Source organism: Otolemur garnettii, unplaced genomic scaffold (assembly GCF_000181295.1).
Source record: "Otolemur garnettii isolate 467f Iridium unplaced genomic scaffold, OtoGar3 scaffold00197, whole genome shotgun sequence".
In the NCBI taxonomy this organism is placed as follows: Eukaryota; Metazoa; Chordata; class Mammalia; order Primates; family Galagidae; genus Otolemur; species Otolemur garnettii.
The window spans coordinates 185018-209131 of NW_003852592.1; the positions used below are offsets into that span (position 1 = coordinate 185018).

The window sequence follows — 24114 nt, forward strand, 5'->3', positions numbered from 1 at the left end:
GGTTAAACATCACAGCGGTTTCTCATAGGAGACGGAAAAGCAGACAACCAGCCCAGTCTTCCCCTCTCCTCTTAGGCGACATCCCCGATGTCTCGTCCTCCTCCTTCAGCAACTGTCAGGCGTAACCGGAGAGAAAGCTTCTCTCACTGTCGCCTTTCTTACCTTCTGTGTCATTTCGAGACTTTAATCTTTTGCTTGGTTTTGGTCGCGCCTCACTCCAGAATGAGTGAGTGCCTCGTCCTCCCCTCACTCGAGTGTGACAGAGGCGGCCAATACCTAATGTCAGGGGACACGTCCGTAGAGGGGCCAGTTGTCCCCTCCATGAGGAGCCAGGGAGAGCCCTTCCCTCCACCACAGCGAACCGGGCGATTTTTGTCAGGACCGCAGCGCTTTGTGAAGAAACAATTTGTCCAAAATTAAAGTCTGGGCCTGTCACCGAGGACGGCAGTTGAGATCTGTCCCCGGGGTGGCTGAGACTCTGCCTGACTTTCCCCCTTCCTCCTCCCCAGGCTCGGCTGTCTGGCAGCTGATTGCGTCTTTCCTGAGACTTCCCATCTCAGGAACCCACTGCATTGTCGGGTCCACCATCGGGTTCTCGCTCGTGGCCATCGGTACGAAGGGAGTGCAGTGGATGGAGCTGGTCAAGATCGGTAATGCCGGCGTCTTTTACCTCCAGGAGGAGGAGGTTATGCTTCTAGATTAAGTTTTATTAAATATGACTTTGATATTTTTTCTTTCAAATGTTAATGTTTAGAAGACCTGTACAGTAGGGTAATACATTTACCCTTATAATTCCTGTCAGTGGAGATGGTGACCTGTTAGGCGTTGGTTTTGTTTGTTTGTTTGTTTGTTTGAGACAGTCTCATTATGTCACCCTCGGTAGAGAGCTGTGGCGTCACAGCTCACAGCAACCTCAAACTCTCAGGCTTAAGCGATTCTCTTGCCTCAGCCTCCCAAGTAGCTGGGACTACAGGCGCCCGCCACAACGCCCGGCTACTTTTTGTAGTTGTCATTGTTGTTTAGCAGGCCCAGGACAGGTTCGAACCCACCTGCCTCAGTGTATGTGGCCCGCGCCCTAACCACTGAGCTGTGAGCACCAAGCCAGGCATTAGTTTTTTAACTTCATTCTAAGATGTTACACTGTCATCTAGAAATCATGAAAATCATCTTGAAAATCATGTTCTATTCCTCTCAGGCAGGAGAGAAATTTAAAACTTATTTTAAATTTTATTTTTGAAATCAAAGGTCAGAGAAAGGTGAGGCCCGAGTGAGGAAGGTATTTCCAACCCAGGAGATAGTTCGTGTTGTGGGGAAACCTCAGCGTGGGCCCCAGCACTTACCTCACTGCACCTGAGGGCTCCGGGGTCTGCCCCTGGGGAGGACCCTCTCTGCCCAGTCTTCCTTCGGGTTAGGGGCCTGCCCCACTCCCTCTACCAGCTACCCTCCTCCCTCTGCCTTTGGCAAGAGGTGAATCCATTCAACCTCGTAGATACTGTGCCTTGTGAAAAATACTCTGACCCCATGTCCATCCGCTGGGTTACTTGTTTTGTTTTTTTGGTTTTGTTTTCCTGGAATCCCAGTGGTGTTAGGAGCTCTGGGTCAACTGCAGCCTCACCTGCCAAGCAGGGACACAGACCGCCGGCAAAATCGCTTTCTATCCCAGGCTTCCGGACAGTGGACCTCGACCCTGGCTGCACTTTAGAATTACCTGGGGGAAGCAATTTAAAACTACCAGAGCCCAGGTGCCATGCAGCCTTTTTAAATGAGAATCCTAGGGGTGGAGCCAGAGCATACAGAGTTCTGAAACTCCCCAGATGGTTCCGATCCGAAGCTGGAGTTGAGAACTGCTTGGTTGGAGACTGACTCAAGGCTCCAGTCGTTAGATGTCAGGAATGAAAGCACCAGGCTGGGCTTGGGAGATGAAATGGAAGCCGGCCCATCTTTTACGTGACCCTCACTGTTGGGACAAGAGCAGGCTCTCCATGTGTTTTGATAAGAATAGTGGGCTAGGGGCTCCAGGGGCCTGGTCACTGCTGGAAGGACCAGTTAGGTGTGACTGTGTGTCTAAGTATAGCTGTAAATGTGCAGAGGTCAGCCCTGCCCTGTCACAGGGCTCGTTAGAGTCTGAGTTAAGGTGAATGCTTCTGGGAATGTTTATTAATATGCATAATACATTGGGTTATTGTGTTCTATAGTGTGACCCTAAACATGTATGAATTGTTAACATTCATTGGATTTTTTTTTAATCATTCAGTTGCTTCTTGGTTCATATCCCCACTGCTGTCTGGTTTCATGTCTGGCGTGCTGTTTGTGCTCATCCGAATTTTCATCTTAAATAAGGTAAGTGAGACTATTTGGATTTTTAATTAAATTTTAGAACTCATTTTGGTTCTGCTGAATCGAAATGAATAACGAGAGGGATTAGGGGAATGGTTGTATTTGCACGTGGTTAAGGCATGGCACCCAGCAGCCAGGGTCAGATATTATTATTATAAATGGCCAGAAAGAGCCAAGGTGGGTCACCCAGAGTCTCCCCGGAAACCAGCATCACAAATAGCGTTTCTTGGCCCTCTGATTTAGTTCATTAGTCAGCACTCCCAGGAGTTATGCTCCGGTCTCAAAAAGGAAAGATAATATATTTCCTGAATGTTGGAGGAGTAGAATGAGATCATGTTACAATCTTAAAATTGACTATCACTAAAAACCGCTGGAGAATTTTCTTGCCCAAATGTGAAGGCATTTTCCTATTTTCGTTAACAGAGAAAGCAATCGGATTCGATTTGAGAATAAAGACAAGAACATCCCCTTTGGGGGTGCATTTTGTTGAAAAAACTTAGAACATACTGAGATCAGTATTCTAGAAACAAAAACATGATTGTCTTGCTTTTATTTGACAGTGCAGAGGCTGTTGCAATATTTGATGAGCCACAAAGCTCATTGCCTTTGACCGTCCTGCCTAAGCCCCCGAGGGACAGGCCTCCTCCTGCTGTGTCCGGGCTAGAAAGCAGCTCTTTCCCCTCAGCTCGCTGGGGAGGCTGTAGAGGGCCCTTTCTCTTGAATGGGAAGAACTCGCCATCATCCTGTCTCCCTGTTCCTTCTCCTGGGATCACCCACATGATAGATTATTTGTTTACACCTTGGAAGGCGCCAGCCTCCACCTTGCTCACTTCCCCTGCCTGGAATCCACCCGGCCTGGCAAACTCTTCCCAGCCCCGGGTGTGGCTTCCTGGGAAGCCTCTCTCTCCCGCTCACCTCTGGTTGCTCACCTCTTTCGCTCCCTGGGGACTCTGCACCTGCTTGTCATCGCACTTAGCGTGTCGTGTGGTGTTTTATTTCTTGCTCAGTTCCCTGTTCACTATTTGACCTTAAGATCTGTGAGAGTGGAAACCACACCTGTCTTGTCACTTTTGTGTCCCAGCCCCCAGTGCTGTGCTCAGCACGTACAAGATACCTGTTACAAATTGGGAAGAGGAAAGAAGGGATGTCTGGGTGGGCAGCAGGTGACGGAGGGAAGGAAGCAGGAGAGGGAGAGAGAGAGGAACGAAGAGGAAAGGACACAGGTCAAGTGGGACGTTTGTCATTTGAGAGTGTTTTTCTTTCTTTCTTTTTTTTTTTGAGACAGTCTCCCTCTGTCACCCTGGGTAGAGTACTGTGGTGTCACAGCTCACAGCAACCTCATACTCTTGAGCTCAAGTGATCCTCCTGCCTCAACCTCAGTAGCTGGGACTACAGGCGCCCGCCATAACACCTGGCTAATGGGGGGGGGGGGTCTGGCTCTTATTCAGACTGGTCTCGAACTCCTGAACTCAAGGGATCCACCTGCCTTGGCCACCCAGAGTGCTAGGATTATGGGCCTGAGCCACCGTGCTCATCCTGTCATTTGAGTTTTAAGAATAGGTTGTTCGAGAAAACCGAGGGTGATTTCACTGAAAAACACAAACTCAGGGGGCTGTATACCTGCACACGTTATTGGTTGGGGGTCTTTGTCCGGCAGTTATTATCCCTAGGAGAGCACTGCTTTGGAAAGCAGGGGCCGTGGGTGGTCCAGCTCCCAGTGTGCTATTCTCCGTGCAGCCTGGGTCCCTTCGGAGTGCTGCCTCTCAGAGTATAATACGGCTGTGTCCCTCGGCACTGGCCCTGGCCCAGCAGTCTCAGCATCTACCACCCTTCCACCTCCCTGCCTGGTCCAGCGTGACTGTCACACGGCCGAGGCACTTCCTGCTTCTGCCGTGCCTTGTTCCACCCACTCAGGTTTCTGGATGAGGGCTGATGCTCCCTGAGACCATCCAGAATGGCGTCTGCGTGGTGTGTGCTGTCGTGCAAATATACTTGCTCCCCAGACACGCTTGCCTTTGGCAGTCGTGTCTTTGAGAGGCTCTGCTCATCATCCATACTTCTGGGGCTCACATTGGTTTTTAAACCCCATGTTCCAGTTGTGGTATACAGTGTGGCCATGAAAATGTCCTATAGAGTTATTAGAAAGTGGTCCCTTTTTTAATTACCTCACCAACATCTGTGTGTCAGCGCTGCACGGAGGAGTTCCTGGCCCTCACGTCTGCTTCACATTTCTCTGTAGGTCTGCTGAAAGCTCTAATATTTCTCATATGTTCTCAGAAGTCATTGAATCTAAAACATGTGTGTTACCATTCTTGTTGAGGTCTTAGACTTAGCGGGTGTTGTAGCAGAAGCCTAAAGTTGTAAATAAATGTTTCAGTAGGCAAGGAACCCCAATTCTTTGCAGCTGTTAATAGTCGAAGGATAGCTACTAAGCCTTGCCCAGGGTACCAGGGCTGACATGTGCTGTGTGGTGGAGTGACGCAGAGGCCAGCAGTACCGCAGCGCCGTCTCAGTCACTTGATTCTCTTAGAGGATCCTCAGATATTAGAATCTCTGACTATTTGTGGAATGTAGCCTTTTAGGGCCAAACTGGATGTAGCCAGAGTAGTGAGCGCCACGCATTTTGAAAAAGTAGAGGCTGAGCTCGGGGCTTGCGTCCCCAGGAACTGACCTGAGCTAACAGCTCCTTTCTGTTTCTGAGTCTGACACCAGCTCCTGTGACTCCAGCACTTTAATGGGCCTGCTGGCCACAGTCGCCTGCTCCTCGACCTTGCATGTGTGGGGGAGAGATGGCCCTAGCCGATGCCATTTCACGGGCAGTGACAACACCAGCGTTTTTGGCCACACTGGGGTTTGGGGAGACTCTGTTGTACATGCAACACCATTTTCTGTTGTTTTGCCTGCGTTGGCTTCAGAGCCTCCTGGAATCCTGACCTCCCACTTTATCTCATTGCTGCACAGGAGGACCCTGTTCCCAATGGCCTCCGGGCCCTTCCGGTGTTCTATGCTGCTACGATAGCAATAAATGTCTTTTCCATCATGTACACAGGAGCCCCAGGTAAGAATCCCTTGGAAGCCAAATCCGGCAGGCGAGGTGCAGTGAGATCCTAACGGGGTCCTTGTATTTGGTGCTGGCGCTGCTGCCTCTGTTAGTAGAAACGGTCCCTGGTGGTCTTCTTCATGGAGCAGTAAATGCCTTCACTTGTTGCAAATACCCAAGAGATTTGTGAAATGCAAAAGCAGCAGACTTTCAAGCTAAAGAGGAAAATTTCCGCCCCCATTCTGGTCTTCACCCAGCTGTTTTGCCTTTACAACTCACTTGGCGTCTCTGAGCCGTAGGACAGAGCTGGGGGTGGGGGGCCAGGACAGGGTGGGAGCACCCGGTGCCCGCCCAGCCCGGGGAGTGGTCCTTCCATACCTCCAGGTCACGCCAGTTAACCTGGGTGGAACCAGAAGCCATGCTTTGTTTTTTCAGACGCTGAAACCAGCGATGAGTCTCTTGCCCCAGAATTACTCCGTTTCTTCCCGTTCTCTTGGCTTTTGTCTTGTAAGAGTTTGCGGGGGTTTTTGAAGAGGGGAGAGGAGTCGGTTGAAAATTCCTTTCTTTTACATTCTGTATGTATGGTGTTTTTAGTCGCATACATTTCCAAGCTGATGAACTGGTGACATTGTATTAATTTTTCTGTGCCTATTTTTCTTTGTGAGGGGCGCCTCCCACGGCAGGATTCTGAATACACCCACTATTATGTTATAAGGTTCAGTTACTGGCCGTATCTGACAGAAAGCGCCCCTGTCTATGTTCTAAAGATAAGCTTTCTGCCAATTGGCATGTCTTATTTACAGTCAAAAAGTACCATCTTCCAGAATAGAGGGAAATCCGTGTTGCTTTCTCAACCCAGGTTCCCCCTGGGTAATTTTTCTCAGATACTACTTTATTAGACGTATCTAATTGTATTTTTGCACACTTCATTACTAAAAAGATAATTCTGCATGATTCTAACATTCTATAACCTTTTACTTTGGTTCACAGCATTTAAAGCACCAATTTTAAAGGTTTAAATGGCTCGGCACCTGTGGCTCATGTGGCTAAGGCACCAGCCACATACACCCGCAGTGGCGGGTTCAAATCCAGCCCAGGCCCGCCAAACAACAATGATGGCTGCAACCAAAAAATAGCCGGGCACTGTGGCGGGCGCCTGTGGCCCCAGCTACTTGGGAGGCTGAGGCAGGAGATTCACTTGAGCCCAGGAGCTGAAGGTTGCTGTGAGCTGTGAAGCTACAGCACTCTACCTAAGGGGACAGCTTGAGGCTCTGCCTCAAAAAAAAAAAAAGTTTAAATGCTGACTGCAGGGGCCTGCACACTTCAGATGATTTCAGGTGGCGAAAGTGCAAGGCTGGAGGTCGGAGCAGTGAGAGCTAGGGAGAGAGGACAGCCCAGGCTCAGGTAGCAGCAGCCAACGCCCCTGCAGGCTTTATAGTTCATGGACTGTGAACTATGTCTGCCCCAGACTTTTCAAAGTGTCTGCATCCCATGATGAATTAAACCTCAGAGAGGCAGAGAAACAGCATCTGAACCATGGAATGGAGCTCACCCACCACCGTGTGGGTCCCCAGAGTGTTCTCACAGTGCTGGGTGCTGGGAAGGCCTGGAACAGGGAGTCAGAGAAAACCACAGCAGAGAGATTGGTCCATCCATAACCATCTTGGACGCAGGTGCTTGTCCTTACTGTATTTTATTTTATTTTACTTGGTTTTTTTTGTTTGTTTGTTTGTTTTTTTGAGACAGAGTCTCACTCTGTCACCCTGGGTAGAGTGCCCTGGTGTCATAGCTCACAGCAACCTCAAACTCTTGGGCTCAAGTGATCCTCCTGCTTCACTGGAGTAGCTGGGACTACAGGTGCCCTCCACAATGCCCAGCTAGCTTTTAGAAACCAGATCTTACTCTTGCTCAGGCTAGTCCCAAACACCTTAGCTCAGGCAATCTGCCCACCTCAGCCTCCCAGAGTGCTGGGATCACAGGCGTGAGCCACCACATCTGGATTGTTCTTAATTTTTTATAAGTTTTTCACATTCACATTAGCTGAACAAGCCACAGCCACCCACCACAGCCAGCGGCCTCCTGCTCAGTGACTTGGAGACTGAGGCTGCCGTTTGTAGCACCAGCTTCCTCTAGTTTTGCTTCCCGGTGCTTCTTCCAAAGGTCAGAAGAAGACAAGTGTGGATTTTCCCAATGCTTGGCCTGTTTTCTCTGTCTTTTTTTCTTTTCCCTGTCTTTTTTGCTGCAGTTTGAGTGCACATTTGCTAAAAGAATCACCTTCTCGAGGGAGTTAGTCTTTCGAGGGAAAATTAAAATGTGTGATGGGTGGGACACTAAGATAATATAAATATTTCATGAGGCTGTCCGGAGAAATAAATAATACAGATCTGCTGAGCCAAGCTTCACATGATGACGCGATCCTCACGGTCCACGGAGCCTCCTCCAGGAGACAGGCCATATTGGTGGGAAACTGAGGTGGGGCAATGCTGAGGACTTAATATATAGCTAGGGAGAGGGGCAAAACCAGAATGTGGACCAGGCAGTCGAGTCCTGAGCTGCAGGGCCTTGCTTGTGGCATTGCCCTGGTGTGTGAGATAGAGGCCGGGGGTGTCCAACCTATGGGCCACTTACTGATTATATAAGGACTTTTTTGCTGATCTGTGGTGGCAGCACAAAAATTACCCATGGACTTTTTTTTTCTTATTAGCTTTTGTTAGTGTTTGTGTGTTTAATGTGTGGCCCATGGTGACTCTTCTTCTAATGCAGCACAGTGAAGCCAAAAGGTTGGACACCCTTGGTAGGTGAAACACATAGTGTAGCTGGTATGTCATGTTACAGTGAATGACAATAAAAATTGCCCCAGCTGGGTGGTGGCTCGCATCTGTTATCACAGCACTTTGGGAGGCCAAGGTGGGAGGATTGCTTGATCTCGAGAGTTGGGGATCAGCCTGCACACCATAGCAAGACCCCATCTCTACAGAAATATAAAAAATTACCCAGGCATGATGGCATGTTTGGAAAAGTTGAGACAGGATCCCTTGAGCTCAGGAGTTCAAGGTTGCAGTGAGCTAGGATGACACCACTGCACTCTAGCCTGGATAACCTTCAGAAATTCTATCTTTTCTCTTACCTCCTTTTAAAAATGTCTTCCAATGTGTTTAAGAAGCTGGTCGTATGTTTTTGTATGTATTAGGAATATATAAAATCTGTATACGGCTGTTATAGATAATGAAACATCACAGACAGTATTCCCAGTCCTGGAGTCAGCATCAAATAAGTACTTTGGTTGGGCAGCTGTTCTGTCAAAAATGTAACCTCTCCTCACCTCCCCAGTCTGTCTCCTTATCGTAAACTAGTCTGATACTTCCTGAACTCTCCCGTAATGCTGTGGTCATGAGGCCAGGCAGACAGGCATGGCACCTGGTGCACAATCACGGCTCTTGCAGTGGTCCCTTGGTATCCTCCAAGCCCCGTGATGTCACAATCTGCAGACACGCCGTCCCTTACGTCACCACTGTGTCCTCTGAGCCCAGGACGCAGAGGGCCCCCTGTACCTCAGAGGCTGTCTTGTTCCCGTCAGTCATAACTAGCTCAGTCCTTCAGCATTAAGTCACCAGCAAACCTTGAGTCACCCTTTCTATTTTTTTCCACATATTTCTCTGGAAAATCTCTTGCCCAAAGTTTTCCGGGGAGGTTTCCTAAGGAGGAGGAAGGAGAAACAGCTCATGACTCTGAAGGAGGGACCAGTTTGTTCCTCCATTGAGTCAGAGAAGGACTTTGTTAATATTTTGGTTCCTGGGGGATGTTTCTAGAATACCTGGTATGTGAGTCCAAATCTTATTTTTATGTAAGCACTAAAGGTTTTGTCCTTCAAATTAGACTTTAATTTCTTTCCTTTTTTTTTTTTTTTGAGACAGAGTGCTCACTGTATTGCCCTCAGTAGGGTGCTATAGCATCACAGCACACAGCAACCGCAAACTCTTGGGCTTAAGCAATTGAATGCCTGAATGCCTCAGCAACTGAATGCCTCAGCCTCCCAATAGCTGGGACTACAGGCACCCGCCACAACACCCGGATATTTTTGTTGCAGTTGTCATTATTGTTTAGCTGGCCCGAGCCGGGTTCGAACCTACCAGCCTCAGTGTATGTGGCCAGCACCATAACCACTGTGCTACGGGCACCAAGCCTAGGCTTTAATTTCATACTGTGTCCTCACATGGGGCATCTCTGCTTGCCCAGCTGTGTCATAAGTAGCCGTGGTGTCGTGTTTGGCGAAGATGAGGGCTGAGGAGTCCCTGTAGTGGTGTCCGGCATGTGCCTGCCCACCTGGGGCTCTTTCCTCCCAGGTTCCTCTCTTCCTTAGAACATCTCCATCCAACACATAAAGCCCTCGGAGATAAAAGCAAAGAAATGAAGGCCAGCACTACCCAGTTCCAACTGTCTGAAATTTTGAATAATAGCATTTTTCTGCATTTATCCAATGTGAATTAAAGGGGGTTGCATTAGATGTTGTTTAGATTTCTTCCACTGTAAATTATTGCGAACGTGTTTATGTCTTGGGCTTAGTTTGACTTGTTCTATTCACATTTGACATGACTTTCCTCGAGTAAAAGTCATCCTTAACACTTCCAAGGCTAACTCGGCACTAAAAAATGGCCTTTGCATTTTTGTTCTTAAACAAGTGATTTGCAAGAACCAAAAAAATAACTGTAGGAAATAAAGTACTTAATTGAGTTGATATAAGCCTGAAGTTCGTTTTTAATGGAAGACTCTTCAGTTATGTGGAACTGGTTGTTTGAACAGTGAGTGCTGGAAATCAATGTGTGTGCTTTGAAAGATTGCACAGCTGAGCCTCCGGTAGTTACATAGGAGGTCAGACAATTAAGTTCACAAACTTGTTCTTTAAAAGGTGACTGACCTCATTGCTGAAGGTCACTGTGCTCACCAGATGGCCAAGGGGAGCCCTTTGAAGGTGACCACGGTGATAAGCCAACGAGGCGTATAGCACGTTTGGGGGATGAGTTCACGAACTTAATTGTCCAGCCTTATATAGCTTCTAAGTCAAAGTGTCATCACTAAACCAGCAGCATCAGTATCACATGTAACATGTGAGAAACACAGGTTCTCAGGCCCCAGCGGGCCCCGGTCGCCCACAGTCTGCGTCCCAGCAGGGGCCTGCGGTGATTCCGCTGTGTGGGGGTCTGAGGTTCACGGCTCCGGTTACCTCCTTCACCATAAACGCCGCTGCCCTACTGTGATGTTCATGTAAGGGGTGCTGCTCTTACAAGGCTCTAACTAGCAACCTTTGTACGCTATATTTTACCAGCAAATGAATTCTCAAACTAAACCTGAGACGAAGCCACTGCCACCATCTCAGCCTCCTTCATCTTCCTCTCCTCTCCCTCCTCCTCCAGCTCTTATTCCCCTATCACTTCCTCTTCCTCCCGGTTGCAGCTGCTTCTGATCCAGTTTCAAGGAAATCAGAACCTCAGCAACCCCAAGGCCCCCAGCTAGCTTTGAGTGAGGAGCTCTGTCCCCAGAGGGCCTCTGTATCCGTGTTGTAATTGTGCAGCGCAAGCCGGCAAGAAACCAGAAATCACAACTGCACTGACTTCCCCGTTAGGCCGGGGCAGCTCTGGAGTGAGAAGAGTCTCTAGTTATCACCAAGGGCTGGATCAAGGCAAGTGACTTAAATTCACTTCCTTTTCAAAATTATTATAAATGAATTCTGGTTTGAGAAAGCTGGTGCCACATGCAAAAAAAAAAAAAAGAGAGAGAGAGAGAGAAAAAATCCTACTTAGGGAGCAAATTAGGAGATGGGCTTTTTTTAATATCACAGGAATGCTGCTTTTCTTAAATAAGTTGCTTCAGGATTCCCGTTACGTAGGTAGATCCTCTCATGCTTTGAATGTATTGATCTAAAATTAAAAAAATAACAAAAAGTAGGAATTTATCAGGGAAGCAAGATAGTAAAGATAATTGTGCAAAGGAGGTGACGCCGTGTGTGCTGCCGTGAGGAGACACCCACGGCACGTTGTTATATTACGGGCAGTGTGGCTCCGCTTCTGTTTAAGAAAAAGGAGATCAGAAGAGAACCCCTGCAGACTCCCTCGTCTGCACCTAGGAAGGCAGAGGTAGTGACAGTTCATTGTCCTCTGGGAAGTGTGTCCCGAGGGGAGAATGACAGGAATGTTCATACCTGCAGCTCCTGTGGCACAGCTGGTGTTTGTGCAGCACACACATGTGCTGATAAAATCCAGATGAGAAATCGTGCAGTGAGTCAGTAAGAAGGAAGTTCACAAGGAGGGAATGGCCAGGCTGCGTATTAGAAAGTCATATGGCTAAAACCTATTGGTACACACAAGATCAATCGGTTGATTTATAGACTCAGAGTCTCACTCTGTCACCCTGGGTGTAGAATGCTGTGGCGTCACCATAGCTCACAGCGACCTCAGTAGCTGTGAATAGCCTCCTGAGTAGCTGAGGAGCTCCTGCCACGCCTGGCTAGTTTTTCTATTTTTAATAGAGACAGGGTCTCGCTCTTCCTCAGGCTGGTCTTGAACTCCTGAACCCAAGCGATCCACCTGCCTGGGCCTCCCAGAGTGCTGGGATCACAGGCGTGAGCCACCCAGCCCAGCCAGATAGACTCTAGTAACGAGTGTTAAACGTGGGACAGACAAGAGGCCCGATAAAGTAATGACCACGGAAGCCACATTTTATGAAAAGTTCTGTGTCTTTCTTTCCTTAGTGACGTGAATATTCTTCTGATCTTTTGGGGATCCAGAATAGAATTGTCAAGATACTTGAGGTTAGAGCTAAACCACTGTTCATTGTATCTTTGCTGTTCAGAACATGAAAGGAGTTTGAGATGAAAGGCCATTTAGTGGTGGGAGCCGAGGGCTGCGGTCCAGGGCTGCCTGCACTGGTTGCTGGCAGCCACTTTTGGCTGAGCGAATGTGAGCAATTGAAGCAGTGCCTGACTGTCCACCACAGAGTGGAAGATGTGCGAATCTCACTGGCCCGTGAGTTGTAATTATTTGGAAACAATTTGATATGGGCACCAGGAAAGCGGTTCAATACCAAGTACTTCTATTTAGAAGAGAGCTCACCCTCGCTGGGCATGGATCCAGCCTCCTTGGTGCCGAGTGTACCGAATTGCTTTTATCCTTGAGACTGGATGTTTATGACCTGTTCAGTGCAGTTTGGAGCTGTAGGACATAAACACTGTCAGTTTGTGTTTTGTTTTTTTTTTTTGAAACCGAGCCTCAAGCTGCCCCCCTGGATAGAGTGCTATGGCATCACAGCTCACAGCAACCTCCAACTCCTGGGCTCAAGCGAGTCTCAGCCTCCCAAGTAGCGAGACACAGGCGCCCGCCACAACGCCCAGGTATTTTTTGGTTGCAGCCATCATTGCTGTTTGGCGGGCCCGGGCTGGATTTGAATCTGCCACCTTAGGTGTATGTGGCTGGTGCCTTAGCCACTTGAGCCACAGGCGCCAAGCCAGCTTGCATTTTTATATGCAGCCTTTATTTTAATTTTTTTAATTTTTTATTTTTTTAGAATATAAAAGTGTAAGTTTATTTTTTTTTTTTTTATTTATTTATTTTGAGATGGAGCCTCAAGCTATCCCCCTGGGTAGAGTGCCATGGCATCACGCTCACAGCAACCTCCAACTCCTGGGCTCAAGCGAGTCCCCTGCCTCCGCCTCCCAAGTAGCTGGGACTACAGGCTCCAACTCCTGGGCTTATATTAGAGAGAAGGAAGAGAGCTGGGGGAGAGAGAGAGAAAGAGAAAGAATACAGCAGGGGGGGGTGGGGTGTGTGTGGGGGGTGTGGACGGGTTGAGGGGAGGAAAGGAGCCAGAGAATGGGATGGCGGCCTGGGGAAAGATCAGAAGAGCGTCCTGTACACAGCATTTAAAAGTCAATCTTCATGTTCTTCCAATGCTGTGCTAAATCTCCAATCTGCTAGAACAACTCAGTCAGAGCCCTGTCCACGTCCTGTCCCTCTGTCCACTCCCACTCCCTGTTTTCCTGGGCTTCTCTCTCCTTCCTCATTTTTCCCCCATCATCTCCTTGCCACTCCCCTCAGTGACGTGTCCCTCCTCTTGTTCCCCATCCAGTTTCTCATGGTGAGGAGGTGACTTCAGAGCTTTCCAGTGATTTCTCAGGCCACCTCCATGGCAGGGGCAGGTGTGACAGCAGAGGCACAAAGGGCAGGGGACAGACACAAGCGAAGGATGGGAAGCCCAGGGCTGACCTCACACTCTCCCTTCTGGAATTGGTCTTGGCCCACCGGGCCGTGTGGCCCTGCCAGAGGACACAGAATGCAGCCCTCCACTGTGTGTTGGGCCCTGCTCAGCATGGACACAGACAAACTAGGGCCTCATAGCAAAAGTGTTCACTCATTTTTAAAAAATATGTCCCAAGTTGTTTCCCTCTCTCTGCGGTTCGGAGGGCTCGCCTCTCGGCTCAGGTTAACACAGTGAAGCCAAAATCAGCACAATTAATTTCACCATCAAGGAAACCACAGGGCAAGCAGGGAGAACCTCTGGAAAACCGCGCTTTGAAGCTGGAAGACTGGTTGGTGTTGGTGGGATTCTGACGTTAGTGTAATGAACACTTAGGGCTCAAGCTGGCAAGAGATAGCTCTGGTGAGGCTGGGGAGCTTCACCACATGTGTGGACCACAGACATGAGGACAGGGCCGCACAAGCCAGAAGCTGGGCCTGTGGCCATGGAGGGGTCAGTGAGGAGTCACAGAGGCAGCTCCCAGCTTCAGATGCAGGTGGGGGGCTGAGCTGGAGCGAGGCGCCGACCACAGCTTTCTGATGGAGCCGGGCACTCAGGAAGGGACAAAGGGCGTGTCCTCTCACCACTGAGCTCTCAGCTGTGACTCAGCTCGGTGATTTTGAGTTTTTGTGCTTAGTATTTATGTACACTAATTCTGACTCATTTATAGCATCAGCTGCCTATTCTTTAACCTCTTATTATTATCAAAACGTTTAATAGCACCTTAGTTGGGTAACTTTGAGCTGGTTTCCGTGTATAACGTGGCTAACAGCATAACTAAGCCTGCATTATTAAACGTTCATAGAAGCTAGGAGCAAAGTTCTAATTCACTTCTTTAACTACAAAAAAAATTTTTTTTTTTTTTTAGTTAGAGTCTCACTCTATTGCCCTGGGTAGACTGCTATGGCATCATAGCTCCTAGCACCTCCAGCTCCTGGGCTCAAAAATCCTCCTGCCTCAACCTCCCAAGTAGCTGGGACAACAGGTTCCCATCATGACACCTGGCTAATTCTCCTATTTGGTAGAAATGGGGTCTCGTTCTTGCTCAGGCTGGTCTGAAACTCCTGAGCTCAAGGGCTCTACTTGCCTTGGCCTCCCAGAGTGCTGGGATCACAGGTGGAGCCACCAGGCTCAGCTTGCTTGAGAGTTTTATTAAATACAAAGTCCAGGTGATTCATCTGAGATTTGGGGAACGGGAACATCCATTGCTCTGGGGCTTGACCTCCACAAAAGCCGATGACGACACTGCGGTCTGCTCTCTCCCCAGTGCTGGGCCTGGTCCTCCCCATGTGGGCCATAGCTCTCCTGTCCTTCGGAATTGCTCTGGTGTTCGCCTTTTTCGTGTGGCTGGTTGTGTGTCCGTGGATGCGGAGGAAAATAGCAGGTATGGACTCTCTTATTCTTACCCGATTCCTGAGACTTCACGAGTGATACACAATTATCCTTACTAGTGGAGGGGCACAGTTATACTTACTAAGGGAAGCGTGGGTGCTCCAGAGCACACACCGAGGCACACGCCCCGTCCCCTGCCTCCTGCCTGGCTGCTCCCCTGGCTTAAACTTTTTCTTGATAAATTGTGACCCAGGTGAGCAATACGGTCCTAGTTACCCCAGGTAACTGGAAGTTAACTATGCAGTCAACTTCTGCCAGCCCAATACAAAACGTTAGTGTTCCAAGAAACGCAGATTAACACCACAGTGAGATGCCGTTTCATGCCCACGAGAATGGCTGAAGGTTAAAAAGACTAGCAGTCCCAAGTGTTGGTGAAGAGGAGTTACTTTTAGAATTCTCGTTTATTTGTGCTGACGTGTAAACTGGTGCAACTATTTGGGAAATCTCTTTAAAGGTTTCTTTATAAAGGTGCCCATGTGGCTCAGTCATTCCGCTCCTAGGTATCTATCCGAGAGAAATAAAGACATGCTCAGAAAAAGGCATGCATGCAGATCTTTTAGTCAGAATAGCAAAATAGCTAGAAACGGGAAGCAACCCAAGTGTTTGTCAATAGGAGAACGAAACCGGTAAATTCATACAGCAGAAGAGAGGACTCGTCAGTAAAGAGGGGGGACTCCGGGGAGATACAGCAGCAGTGACTTTCACAGCCCTTAGATCGAACAGAAGAAGCCAGATTCTGTGTGATTCCGTATTTCACTAAATTTCCACCAATTCTCCATTAAATGTGCCAGGGAATTTTCCATAAAATTCGAGAACAAAGAAAACGAACCTATAGCAACAGAAACCCCTCACTGCCTGGGATAGGTGAGGGGGTGAGAGAAAACTGGGGAGGGGCAGAGCCCCTCTCCGTCCTCCCTGGGGAGGGCCTGCAGGGGGTGCCGGCTTGCCGCAGGGCGTCCACCTGTCCCTTTCAGGGTGTACGCATTTTATTGTATATAAATCATACCTGGATAAAAACACTCTTAAGAATAAAAATATGGCTTTTAAAAAAGTCAGCCAGGTCTGTTTTCCTTTGACCAGAAACATAATTGAATTTTAAGCCTTGAAGCCGACAGCTTTCCTAGGACTCTCCCAAAAAAGATACTTGTCCATTGCTTGAGCTCAGGAGTTCAAGGCCAGCCTGAGCAAGAATGACTCCCTGTCTCTACTGAAACTAGAAAAACTTGCTGGGCGATGTGGCGGGCGCCTGTAGTCCCAGCTATGGGGAGGCTGAGGCAAGAGGATCGCTGTGAGCCATGATTCCAGCCATGATACCCAGAGCTACAGTGAGACTTGTCTCAAAGAAAAGAAAAAAGAAGAAAATAAATTTGCCCTGGGAATGCATGTTTCAATATGAGTATTAAAAGTTAAAAATTCATGGAGTTGAAAATCCATGTTTCAAAGACCAAAATAACGGAAGAGATGCGTCACACTGATAAATCAGAAGACTCAGGCGAGTCAGATTGTCGGCTGGTCCCAGAGCCATGTCTAGACATAGTGCGATTTAAATAGAAATCCCAGCAGGAGAGCTTGTAGATTTACACAAACTACTTTTAAAATGGATATGGAAAGCTAAAGGAACGAGAACAGCCAGAATAGTTTTGAAAAAAATCTAAGAATGGCTCGGCGCCAGCCACATACACCTAAGGTGGCAGATTTGAATCCAGCCCAGACCCACCAAACAACAATGATGGCTGCAACCAAAAAATAGCCTGGTGTTGTGGTGGGCGCCTGTGGTCCCAGCTACTTGGGAGGCAGAGGCAGGAGACTCTCTTGAGCCCAGGAGTTGGAGGTTGCTGTGAGCTGTGATGCCACAGCACTCTACCCAGGGGGACAGCTTGAGGCTCTGTCTCAAAAAAAAAAAAAAGAATAAAGTTGAAGGACTCATTATCTGACCTGAAGATTTACTGTGAGGCCAGAAGACAGCATGGTATTGGGGAGAGAGGTGCACAGATTAATGAACAGGACAGAGCCACACAAATGGGACCGATGGACTTTTGACAAAGGTCTAAGTGCAGCCCAGGGAGGAGAGGATAGTCATCTAGACAGATGCCGGAGCACTTGGTCATCATGTGTCAAAAAGAGAACCATAGCCTAAAGCTAAGACTTACACCTTATTTAAAAAAATTAACCCCAAATTCATCACAGGTCTAAATGTAAAAATAGAAAGCAATCAGACTTGTAAGATAAAATAACAGGGGAAAACTTTTGTGACCTGGCATTAAACAAAGAATTTCTAGGCTTCACGCCAGAAACATTCACGAAAGGAGAAACTGATCAATTTGACTTCATCAAAATTAAAGACATTTGCTCTATGAGAAACACTATTAAGAAAATGAAAAGACAAACTGTAGATCAGAAGGAAATGTTCGCAGACTCCACATCTGACAAAGGACTTGCCTTCAGAATACATGTATGTAAAGAAATTTTAGAAAACAAATAATTTGACTGAGTGAGGCGGCTCATGCCAGTAATCCCAGCACTCTGGGAGGTCGAGGCTCAGGAGTTCAAGACCAGCCTAAGCAATAGTGAGACCCCATCGCTACCAAAAATAGAAAAACTGAGGCAAGTGGTCATAACGTCTGGCCCTCTCTTCTTGTCATTTTTAAATATAATTACTCAGGCCCTAAACTCCCATTTTTCTCCTCAGTAGCTGAATTTTCCGGCTGGAGTTTTCCCCATGACTGATTGGACTTTTTCTACTTTATGTTTTCCATGTATAATAGTTGTAACTTTTTTCTTTGCTTTTGGTGTTCAAAGTAAGTACTAAAGTTTAAAGATAAATGTATGCTTTTTTTTTTTTTTTTTTGAGACAATCTCCCTGTGTCGCCCTTGGTAGAGTACTGTGGCATCACAGCTCTCAGCAGCCTCAAACTCTTGGGCTCAAGTGATTCTCTTGCCTCAGCTTCCCAGGTAGCTGGGACTACAGGCGCCCACCACAAGGCCTGGCTATGTTTTTTGTTGCTGTTGTCATTGCTGTTTAGCAGGCCCGGGCGAGGCTCAAACCCGCCAGCCTGGGTGTATGTGGCCCGTGCCCTACCCACTGAGCTACAGCCTCCACCTAAACGTACGTTTCTTATGCTTGTTTTTCAATAACAAGAATTCTCTCCCTAAATTTTCAGTTACGACTGTATTTTCTTTAGGTAAATTACAAAAAGAAGCTGCTTTATCACGAGCCTCTGATGAAAGCCTCAATAAAGTTCAGGAAGCAGAGTCACCAGTATTTAAAGAGCTGCCGGGGGCCAAGGCTAATGACGACAGTGTCATCCCACTCACTGGGGCAGCTGGAGAGACGTCCTCCGGGGCCTCTGAAGGCACATCCGTGGGGAGCCACCCCCGGGTGGCATACGGTAAGAAACCCCCTCAGGGCCAGGGTTATGGGGTGGCTCAGAGACGTTCTCGGGGCAGGCCAGGCCCTAGGGGTACACAATCTGGCTTTAATGCATAAAAGTATCCCCCCGTTTTATTTTTTGGAGAAACCTAGAGGCTAGAGAGGCTTTCAGAGTCCACTCCACAGGCAGACTCTTGTCCTGTGATTTTCTTCTAAGAGCTATTTATAGCCTGATCTGGGGTACCAAGGCCTGCCCCCCCACTGGGTTTCCTGAGGCTCAGCTGCCTGTTTGGCTGGAGTCACCTGATGGCTGACTCCTCCTCAGTTTACTCTGGAAGATAGGAGGAGGAAGAAAAAATTATAAGGAAAGAGCTGGTCCTACCACAGAATCACAGGAGCCTGGAGAAATATCCAGATCGTCCTTCAGCCATGACGTGGGCTCAGACATGGCCCAACGAAAGCAGATTAATTTCCCTTTGCAGATATGACTTGACCTTTTTAAGAGGCACCTAGAATACCTATGTTGTGTGAAGTGGCTTATTTGAGATTTTTCTAAAATAAGTTCCGTAGAAAGATGCTGCCTTTAACTGGTATCCAGAAAAGAAAGAGCACTGGAGTGATTTCTGGAAGATGCTTTTGAGCAGAACTTTTCCTTTTAAATTACCGTATTATTAGTTTTGCCTTTTTGTTGCCTTTTGTTTTATTATTTTAACCACATTACATGCCCTTTATAGTCTATTTAGAAAATTAAGCAGATGGAAAAAATTAAAATAATTCACAATCCAACCTTCCAGAGATAAGGTCCGTGGCAGGCAGGTGCCAGGCCCCACCTTGCCGAGAGGTGGGACCCTCCCAGGCGGGCTGTCTGTGTCCACAAACATTTTGAGGCTGGACACCCCTGGGGGTCTGGATGTTTCTTAAGGTTTCTGTGATTCTGTGGTAGGGCTGTCTCCTTCCAGACACGGTTTATAGCCAGAAGGCTGGAACCTGAGCTGTTGTTCAACCCTGTCTAGGAAGGGCGCTTTCCATGACTCCCGGCTCTGTAAAGTCACCCGTCTCCAATGGCACCTTCGGCTTTGACGGCCACACGAGAAGTGACGGCCACGTGTACCACACCGTGCACAAAGACTCAGGGCTGTACAAAGACCTGCTGCACAGAATCCACGTAGACCGGGGCCCTGAGGACAGGCCGGCCCCCGAGAGCAACGTGCGGCTCCTGCGACGTAACAACAGCTACACGTGCTACACGGCGGCCATCTGCGGGGTGCCCATGCACTCCACCTTCAGGGCTGCCGACGTGGCTGCCGCTGAGGACAGTGAGAAGCTGGTGGGGGACACTGTGTCCTACTCCAAGAAGAGACTCCGCTATGACAGCTACTCGAGCTATTGCAATGCAGTGGCTGAAGCCGAGATCGAGGCTGAGGAGGGCGGCGTGGAGATGAAGCTGGCGTCCGAGCTGGCAGACCCCAACCGGCCGCAGGAGGACCCCGCAGAAGAGGAGAAGGAGGAGAAGGACACGGCGGAGGTCCACCTCCTGTTCCACTTCCTGCAGGTCCTCACCGCCTGTTTTGGATCCTTTGCTCATGGCGGCAACGATGTGAGGTGAGTGTGTTTGCTCACTTGGCGACAGGGTGCTGAGTGCCTGCCGGGTGGGGGAGACAGCAGTGGCCAGCACAGACCGATGTCCCTGGTCCTGCACAGACAGTAAACAGAGAAGTTGCAAATGTCATGTGCCAGATGGAGATAAATGTCAGAGAGGAGAATGACACGGGGCAGGGGTTGGGCTGGGAGCCTGGGGGTGGCAGCGGGAGTCAGGCTGCTCAAGCAGGGCCAGTGGGGTCTGGCAGAGGGGCCAGGCCCTATGGCTCTGTGGGAAGGAGGCACAGGGGTACAGAGGCCCCAGGCTGAGCGTGCCTGGTACACTTGAGGAAGAGCTTGGAGGCCACAGAGGGGATAAGCTGAGATAGGGGAGCCCCTAGAGGCCTAAGCACAGGCCACATAGTACATGTGGGACAGGGTTGCATGGGCTTTGGTCTTGTGAAAAACCTGGAGAGAAATAAGGGCAAGGTAGGGAGGCCGTTTGGGAGGTGACTCCAGCCATCCAGGGTAACCTGGGACCAGGGAGGCAGCAGGGCAGCCACGTTCTGGGTCTGTTGCGAAGTTCAGCCTACAGAAGAACATCTGAGAGTAGCAGTGGACATGGGAGAAAGGAGCAGGCCGGGTCCAGCCACGCCGGCCCCAGCAAACCAAAGAGTGGAGCTGCCATTTCTCAGCAAGGATGACCATGGGAGACGCAGGTCTGGGTGGAGTGGAGAAGCCTGGAGCTGGATATGTGAAGTGTGACATGCTGTGACATGTGGGTGACAAGGCAGGGCAGGCAGCAGGCTCTGTACACCTGGGGGCAGAGGGACGTTGGCCGTGAGACAGATGCAGGGCTCCACTGTCCCGGAGCTGGCAACCCCAGGTGAAGCACCTGAGCATGGAAGCAGGGAGGCAGGCACTGGGCAGTGCCCTGCAGGGTACTGGGAATGAGGGGGAAACACAAGGACAGGTGTGATGGGAAGTCACAAGAGCTTCTAGGAGCTAATCTAGAAGCTGACCTTCGTACCCCCTTAAATCTTTCCTCTGTCCACTTAAAAATTTCTAACTTGTTACCAAAACTGCTAACACAGCCCAGGCTTGGTGGCTTGCACCTGTAATCCCAGCACATTGGAAGGCCAAGATGGGAAGATTGCTTGAGGCCAGCAGGGCAACATACCCATCTCTAAATAGAAGAAGAAGAAACTTATCTGCATGCACCTGTAGTCAGCTGTTTGGCAGGCTGAGGCGGATCTCTTTAACTCAGAAGTTCAGGGCTGCAGTGAACTATAACTGTGCCACTGCATTCCAGGCAGGGCAGCAGAGTGAGACCATCTCAAAAACAAAAACTGAAAAAGAAAAAAAAATTCTGCAAAGTATTGAACTTCCAGGCTGGTGATTTACCAGCTTTCCATGTATTCGTTCAGTCAGTCAGCAAACGTTGTTTGAATGCCCGCTGCATGCCAGGTGTGTGGAGGGCTCCAGAGCTGGAGAAGTGAACAAGAAGTGGTGTGTGTGCCACCCCGCTCCTGTGTGGGCACAGCCACATGAGCAGAATATGGCAGGCTTGAGGTGAGAGTCAGCTCTGGAGAGGAGAGGGCACTGGGTCTCGGAGGCCTACCAGGAGTGTGTCAAGCAGGGAACCAGAGCAGGGCATTTCTGAGTAGAGGAAGTCGGCCTCTCTGACCGTGCTCTCGTCACAGCACCCCCGCCCTGAAAGACTGCTGTGAGAAGGAAACTGTAAAGTGCCAGAGACCTGGTGGCAGATGGCAGGCACACACCTGTGCTCAGTGGTCCTCAGAGCAGGAGTCTGGTGGGGTCAGTGCCCGTCAGAGGGCCCAGTGGCCCACGGTCACACTGGAGAGGGGTTTGAAATCTTGCGGGAATTACCAGAACATGGACACAGATGTAAGGAGCCCGTACTGGGGGGGAGCCAGTTGTGCAGGGTAGCCACAAACCTTTAGTCTGTAAAAAAACCCACAGTGTCTGCAAAGTGCAACAAGGTGCCTCAAGAGAACAGAGGTGTGCCAGGACCGCGCCGGTGCCTCTGTTCTCCAATCAGTATTCTTTTTGTTTTCCAGTAATGCCATTGGTCCCCTGGTGGCCTTGTGGCTGATTTACGAACAAGGCGCAGTCATGCAGGAAGCAGCCACCCCCGTCTGGCTGCTGTTCTATGGAGGCGTCGGGATCTGTATGGGTCTCTGGGTTTGGGGGAGAAGAGTGATCCAGACCATGGGGAAAGACCTCACCCCCATCACGCCATCCAGGTAAGTCAGTGGCGGGGCTGGGTGGACAGCGTGCATCCTCTGAGGCATGAGCGTGGCCTTGGAGTCAGGCAGTGTCCCCCTCATGCCATCATGTCACCCCCTTGCTGGCTCTCTGTCCACATCTGCAGGGTCAGAGGAGAGAGTCAGGGAGATCAGAGGTGGGAGAAGGTAAACAGAGCTGGGTGGGGGGAGCACAGCCCACCCTGCAGTCCCCCACCCCTACCTGTCCACCATGAGGTCCAGGGGCCAGTGGGGACAGGGCGGTGCAGCCCAGAGAGTTCTCTGACCATCCTTCTGAGGTTGCCTGGGTGCCCTTCCTCTGGCCCAGGTGGCCCTGCCATCCTGGGGGTCCGCAGGCTTTGCGTGTGTGTGTCCCTCTGTTGTCCAGCCCTTAGCTTAGTGGTTAAATAAACTTAGGAGACAACTTTCAGATCTCAACCAAAATTTTGAGCTCCTTATTGGAGAAATTTTTTTGTCCTCTCTCTTTCTTTCTTTTTTTTTTTTGAGACAGAGCCTCAAGCTGCCCCCCTAGGTAGAGTGTCATGGCATTACAGCTCACAGCAACCTCCACCTCCTGGGCTCCAGCGATTCTCCTGCCTCAGCCTCCCAAGTAGCTGGGACCACAGGCGCCCGCCACAACACCTGGCCATTTTTTGGTTGCAGCCGTAGTTGTTTGGCGGGCCCGGGCTGGGGATTCGAACCCGCCACCTTAGGTGTATGTGGCTGGCGCCCTAGTCGCTTGAGCCGCAGGCGCCGAGCCTGTCCTCTCTCTTTCAAACTTTGGAGTTGCTGTAATCAGTGAGTACCAAAAGAAATTTTTTAAATTAAAAATTAAAAACAAATCTCGGAGGTTTTCACTTCCTTTTTAGGTTTTCCCTCTTGAAATTCATTTTTAATACAGATTCCTTTAGAAGACTGATTTGAAGAAAAATCAGTAATCTGAGAAAAATCTTTTGCAGTTTTTCCTGTGCTGCTTTGGAAATGGCTGATTTGCTGTCCTCTCACTACACAGCAGGGATTTCTGACCCACTCAGTGCAGTGTGTGGTTTTTAAAACCAGGTCACACAGACGAGCCTGTCAGGCCGTGTACGGCACAGCCCAGTCTCTGTGTGAATTGTTCCCGTGCTGTTAAAGCCCCTTCGGCAGCCCACGGTCGACCCAGAGAGTGTTCTGGTAGGATTCCAGCTCCCGCGGGCTATCAGGGAGCTCACACCGAGGGTGCCTGTGACGTGTCTTCCTGTGCTCCTTCCGCAGTGGCTTCACGATTGAGCTGGCCTCGGCCTTCACTGTGGTCATCGCCTCCAACGTGGGCCTCCCCGTCAGCACTACACACTGCAAGGTAGGCCGCTACACCTGGTCACTGAGCGAGTGTGAGGAAGCTGGTGGCACTGTAGGCGGGTGGCTGTGAGAGAAGCCCCTGGAGTCCTCTGGGTGCTGGGAGCTTGTTGGATGTGGCATGTGCTTTTGTCCAGCTGTCAATGTCTATGCTGCCCGGCAGGATGAGACTTGCCCTCATCAGACGGGCTTCCTGGTGCACAGAGGTGCGGCCCACTCACCCTCTGTCCTGTTCTCTCTCGATGCTTCCAGTGAGTGTTGCACTGAGATCACACGTGTGCTCCCATGTTAGCCTCCCATGGGGCCCACCTCCACTGAGATCACACGTGTGCTCTCGTTTTAGCCTCCCATGGGACCCGCCTCCACTGAGATCACACGTGTGCTGCCATGTTAGCCTCCCACGGGGCCGCCTCCACTGAGATCACACGTGTGCTGCCCTGTTAGCTTCTCATGGGGCCCGCCTCCACTGAGATCACACGTGTGCTGCCCTGTTAGCTTCCCATGGGCCC

General features: G+C 49.6%; 1 protein-coding gene across 4 annotated transcripts in view; it reads left to right on the top strand.

The window, feature by feature from the left end:
* Positions 1–24114, top strand: part of SLC20A2 (solute carrier family 20 member 2) — a 57165-nt gene that overhangs the window by 25522 nt on the left and 7529 nt on the right. Inside the window, exons 3-10 of one of the 4 annotated variants that reach the window (XM_023507667.1) lie at positions 510–611; positions 2255–2340; positions 5299–5395; positions 14931–15047; positions 18238–18444; positions 19439–20027; positions 22085–22270; positions 23525–23609. In XM_023507667.1, the coding sequence (XP_023363435.1) occupies positions 510–611; positions 2255–2340; positions 5299–5395; positions 14931–15047; positions 18238–18444; positions 19439–20027; positions 22085–22270; positions 23525–23609 (1469 nt within the window). Of the gene's footprint in view, positions 1–509; positions 651–1590; positions 1743–1788; positions 2135–2254; positions 2341–5298; positions 5396–14930; positions 15048–18237; positions 18445–19438; positions 20028–22084; positions 22271–23524; positions 23610–24114 lie in introns of those variants that run through there. The other 3 variants (XM_012812229.2, XM_023507668.1, XM_023507669.1) reach the window with 3 other exon arrangements.